Source organism: Ips typographus, linkage group LG8 (genome assembly GCF_016097725.1).
Source record: "Ips typographus isolate SLU linkage group LG8, UJ_Ityp_2.0, whole genome shotgun sequence".
NCBI classification, from domain to species: Eukaryota; Metazoa; Arthropoda; class Insecta; order Coleoptera; family Curculionidae; genus Ips; species Ips typographus.
Window position 1 is genome coordinate 5,741,435 of NC_138429.1, and position 4,961 is coordinate 5,746,395.

Consider the following 4,961-nt stretch of genomic DNA (forward strand, 5'->3'; position numbering starts at 1 on the left):
GGCAATTATTATTAGGTTAAAATAAAATTGTTAATTGTCCGTAAATATTGGAAAGAAACAACAACAATAATTTTCACTTCTTTGACCACCATCACATTATACATCGTTCCACCGTGTTATTGAACTATAGTAACCTTGATTAAACCAGCATAATTATCAATGCAGTTGATTGGAGAACAGCAAAGTTCAAGTAGTTTAGACTTTCAAATTATACCAAACTGGCGGTTAGTAACTAATCTGCAGTTAGTGAAAGTGATTTAACCTGCTTTGTGCTAAAAACATAGTAAATACAATACCGGCAAGATGGCTGATATTATAGAAGACTTTCCTTCTGGTCCTTTAGACTTTTACAGGAATAAAGCCTCTGTAGACTGGAAGAAGCTTAAGCTCACTTTATACACAGAAGATGAAATCAGGTATTTGGTAAGGTTCCACCTGGAGTTTAAACTATTCTAGTTTCTAGTATTCTATTTCTAGGACGAGTTGTACAAAGAAATCAGAAAACATCCCGAGTTTGATTATGCAAATCAAAAAAACCTTACATTCGACCAGTTCAGACGATTATCGTTCAAACAGTTTGCAATTTTAAAAGCAAATGATCACAAATTGTATGTCTTATCCTGCATTTCACTAATTATCCATTTCTGACATCTGATTAAACTTTTAGAATTTCTTCCCAATTTAACAGACTGGCCTATTTCTCACCAGCATGTGGCAAATATAGTGTATCTTATCCGATTTTTACTGGCACAATAAAAAGTTTGGGAAGTGACCGACATCTTCACTTTTTACAAGACGCTGATCAGGGAAAAGTGTGTTCGGTTGAAATTAGCATATTTTTTACTGATTTTTGGTTAAGATTAGAGGATGTTTTGCGCTGACTGAAGTTGGGCATGGTTCCAATGTAAAAGGGATGAGAACCACAGCTACGTACGACAAAGTGACGAAGGAATTTGTTTTGAACACTCCTGATTTTCAGGCTGCCAAATGTTGGGTCGGAGGTAATCATTTAAAATCTACTGCTTACTTGAAAACAGTTCAGTGTTTCGTGTCAATTTCTATCCAACCAAACCGTATCCTCAATGATATCTTCTCTTTTTTCTACTCCATCAGTTTACCTCATAATTCATCCAGTAGTACCTTATGCATGTTGTTTATTCTTCACATCTTCTTCTTCAATTGTCTTGTCCTCGAACATTGGCGATCAGTTGCATCATTTTCACTTTGTCCACAGCCGACCTACAGAGTGTCGTGGTGTTTACTCCATACGATTGGCGAATATTCTTGAGCCAAAGTGTTCTTCGGCGATCAGGACCACGTTTTCCTTCTATTTTTCATTAATTGGCAAACTCATTACATGGGCAAAGTACTCCAGCTTTCTTCTCTTCATGGTGTTAAGTACCTCTCTTTGTTTACTCATACGCTGTAGAAGTCCACATTTCGAAAGCCTTAATCCTCTTGCACATTGCTTCAGTAAGGGTCCATGCTACCATCCCATAGAACAATATGCTAAAGACATTGCAATAGACGTATTCTTAAGGGAATTCTTAGAGCTCTGTTGGTCAGTACTTATTGCATGTTCTTGAAGGATGGTTCGTGCCTGTTCTATTCTGTTTTTGATTTCTTGAGTTAAGTCCCATTTTTCATTCACCTACCACCTCAGATACTTGTATTTCTGTACTCTCTCCACTATTTCTCCCTTTATGCTGATATTTGTTAAGTTGTCGGCTATATTATTGTTTTTGCTGCCAAGAATGCCTGCAAATCATCTATCTGTTGCTAGCAAGACCGTGTCGTCCGCATATCTTAGATTGTTCGTGACTATTCCATTAACAATTATACCCTAAGTCTTCAATGGCTTCTCCATTGGGGGAGAGCACACAGCCTTGTCAAACTCCTCCCATAATAGGTACTTCTTCAAATATCTGACCGTTAATAATTCTAATGTCAGCTGTCTGATTCCAATCACGATTCACTATAATCTTTCCGATCTGCCTATCTTTCTACATTAGCCTGGTAGTCCATAGAGAAAACTGACATAATAAGTTGTATTTTTTAGGCTTGGGCAATTTAGCTACCCATGCAGTAGTTTTTGCCCAATTAATCACAGAAAACAAAAGTTATGGATTACATACGTTTGTGGTCCCTATTCGGGATCCAGAACAAATGCTACCTTATCCAGGGGTGATTGTAGGCGATATGGGCGAGAAAATGGGACTTAATTCTATTGATAACGGGTATTAAACTTTAACATCCGTAAAAAGTTAGAAAAAGATAATCCTAATATTTTTAAGAGACTTTATATTACTACTAGACTTAAACTGAATGTTTCTAGGTTTGTTTTATTCAAGAACTATCGAATTCCAAGAGAAAACCTATTAAACAAAACCGGTGATGTGACTGAAGATGGACAATATATCACAGCATTTAAAGATGATAATAAACGATTTGGTGCTTCCCTTATTGCGTTATCAAAGACACGAGTCAGCATAATTAGTACCAATGAACTGACCGGATCCTGGGCCGTAATTATAGCCATTCGTTATTCCGCAGTAAGAAAACAATTTGGACCTCCAAATAACGAGGAAATCCCAATACTAGAGTATCAGACACAAGTAAGTCTTTTATATATGATTGAACTGACCGAATACACTAAAATTCTACAGCAATACAGATTGTTGCCTCATCTTGCTGCGGTTTATGTTTTGAAAGTTTTCTCCGCAAAATTGGATAAGGTTTTCCAGGAATACATGGAAAACTTAGAAAGTCAAGAGAACTTGGATATGTTAGGGGCAGAATTGCATGCAATTACATCAGCTGCAAAGCCTGTTAGTGGTTGGTTAATGAGGGATGCTATTCAGTCATGCCGGGAAGCTTGCGGTGGGCATGGATACCTCAAAGGTAAATAAACTTACTAGTTCTAGCAAGTTGTAAAAATTAATTTCAGATGCTCGTTTGGGAGATATTCGTAACGACCAAGATGCAGCTTTAACATATGAGGGTGAAAATTGGGTTTTAATTCAACAGACTGCCAATATTTTGATGAAAATCTGGAATGTCATTAGGAGTGGAACGGTGGTTGAATTACCATTAAAATCTCTAAGTTTTCTCAACAGTTTTGAGGAAATTATCACTTGGAAATTTAAACCTCAGACAATCGAAGAACTCACACAACCTCAAGGTAACGTATACGTCTGTTCACTGACTTTTTGATTGTTGCGTCACAATCACCAACAAAAAATGAGATATGGATTGTCAAAATGATCAAGTTTTAGGTTCTAACTTAAAGCAGGAGAGGAGAATAAATTATATAGTATATGAACCAATCAAAGTTTATATGCCAGCAATTAAACCATTCTTAGAAGATTTAGGAAGGATAGTAGCATAGTTCTAGAGCATTTTAAAATAGTTCACAGCATTTACAGGTCTCTAGCACTTTCAAAAGGGTTCTATAGGCCTCTGACAATTAAAGTCCACTAAGACACTTATCGAGAAAGTTCTAGAGGCATATCTGGCAATCTAAAACAGTTATAGGAAGGTTTAAGACACTTTAGAAGGTTGTCAGTAGCATTTAGAAGTCTCTAGCACTTTCAAAAGTTTTAAAGGACTCTATAAAACTTTCAAAATGCTTCTAGAGGCCTCTGGTAATTTAAAACAGTTCTGAGAACGTTTAAGACAGTTGTAGAGGGCTCTGGAACTTTTCAGAAAGCTCAGTAGCATTTCGAGGTCTATGAAACCTTCAAAATGGTCCTAGAGACCCTGGCAATCTAAAGCATTTATAAAGGGTTTAAGACACTGGTCGAGGACTCTGGCACCTTTTAGTAGGTTGTCAGTAGCATTTAGAGGTCTGTGGCAATTTCAAAAATGGTTCCAGCGGCCTCTGGCAATTAAAACAGTTATGGGAAGGCTTAAGACACTTGTAGACTCTCTCGTACTTTTTAGAAGGTTCTCAGTAGCATTTAGAGGCCCCTGACAATTTAAAACAAATCTGGAAAAGTCACGTGCAGAAACCTCTGGCGTAACAGTCAGAACAGAAAGTATACAAATTAGTTAGAATACCTCTGTTTCTTTGCAGTTATTCTAGATATATATAAATGGATTGTCTACACATATCTCAACGACACTTACAGCAGACGTAAAGCTTTACTTAATATAGGAGTGAGCAATTTCATTACCAACAATGATTCACAAGTATATTACTCCAAACCGTTAGGGCAAGCCTACATTGAGGTATTTTATTTGCGTTCAAAATAACTAATTATGTTGTAGAACAAGCGTATATTCCAGCATTATTTTCTGCAAGAATTCTTTGAAAAAATTGAACACTGCGATGACTTAGTTGTACAGAAGCTCCTTACAAACGTATTCTCGTTGTATGGCTTGTTTAGTATGCAAAAATATTTAACGTTAATGTACCAAAAAGGGTTTGCTTCTGGTGAAAGTCCAGCAGTTTTGGTGCAAGACGCCATAATTGATTTATGTGGAAAACTGAAAAATGAAGCCGTAGCTATGGTTGATGCAATTTCACCACCTGATTTCCTACTAAATTCTGTTCTTGGTTGCTCGGATGGACGGGTAAAATATTAAGCTTGCAACTGTAGTATAGTGAATGAAACCCGGTATTTTTAGGTCTACGAGCATTTGGAGAAATCGTTTTTTTCATCACAATATGGAACGACAAGACCTCATTGGTGGCAAAATATGGTGAACTGGCGACAATTTGCATCGATGCCCATGTCTAAATTATAGTTTTATGGAGGTCAAAAGTTAAAAATGATGGAAGAAGAGAAATGTGATGGAATTTAGTTAGTTCAGTCTTAAGCTTGATAATAAATAATATTTGTTGATGTGGATTATTTGACTGTTTCTTCAACTGCCTAAAATCAGTAAAGAATAGCCAAAAACACTTACCAATGAATAAGAATCCTTTCATAAATTGAAATTAACACCATCGAACAATA

At 36.5% G+C, this 4,961-nt stretch overlaps 1 protein-coding gene across 1 annotated transcript; it reads left to right on the forward strand.

The window, feature by feature from the left end:
* The first annotated feature begins 165 nt into the window (after positions 1-165).
* On the forward strand, positions 166-4,853 carry LOC145732687 (peroxisomal acyl-coenzyme A oxidase 3-like). Its single transcript, XM_081985133.1, has 11 exons — positions 166-423; positions 478-608; positions 668-812; positions 860-1,001; positions 2,060-2,237; positions 2,336-2,615; positions 2,667-2,901; positions 2,948-3,181; positions 4,076-4,230; positions 4,288-4,575; positions 4,630-4,853. Exons 1-11 carry the CDS (start codon positions 304-306, stop codon positions 4,747-4,749), a joined length of 2,028 nt encoding a protein of 675 aa, XP_081841259.1. The 5' UTR covers positions 166-303; the 3' UTR covers positions 4,750-4,853.
* Positions 4,854-4,961: the final 108 nt, after the last annotated feature.

Excerpts from the sequence above, each read along its gene's own strand:
- LOC145732687 (XM_081985133.1), top strand. The coding sequence starts at position 304 with ATGGCTGATATTATAGAAGACTTTCCTTCTGGTCCTTTAGACTTTTAC. Across the intron at positions 813-859 it reads AAGACGCTGATCAGGGAAAA|ATTAGAGGATGTTTTGCGCT; the intron begins GTGTGTTCGGTT and ends TTTTTGGTTAAG. Across the intron at positions 2,902-2,947 it reads TGGGCATGGATACCTCAAAG|ATGCTCGTTTGGGAGATATT; the intron begins GTAAATAAACTT and ends AATTAATTTCAG.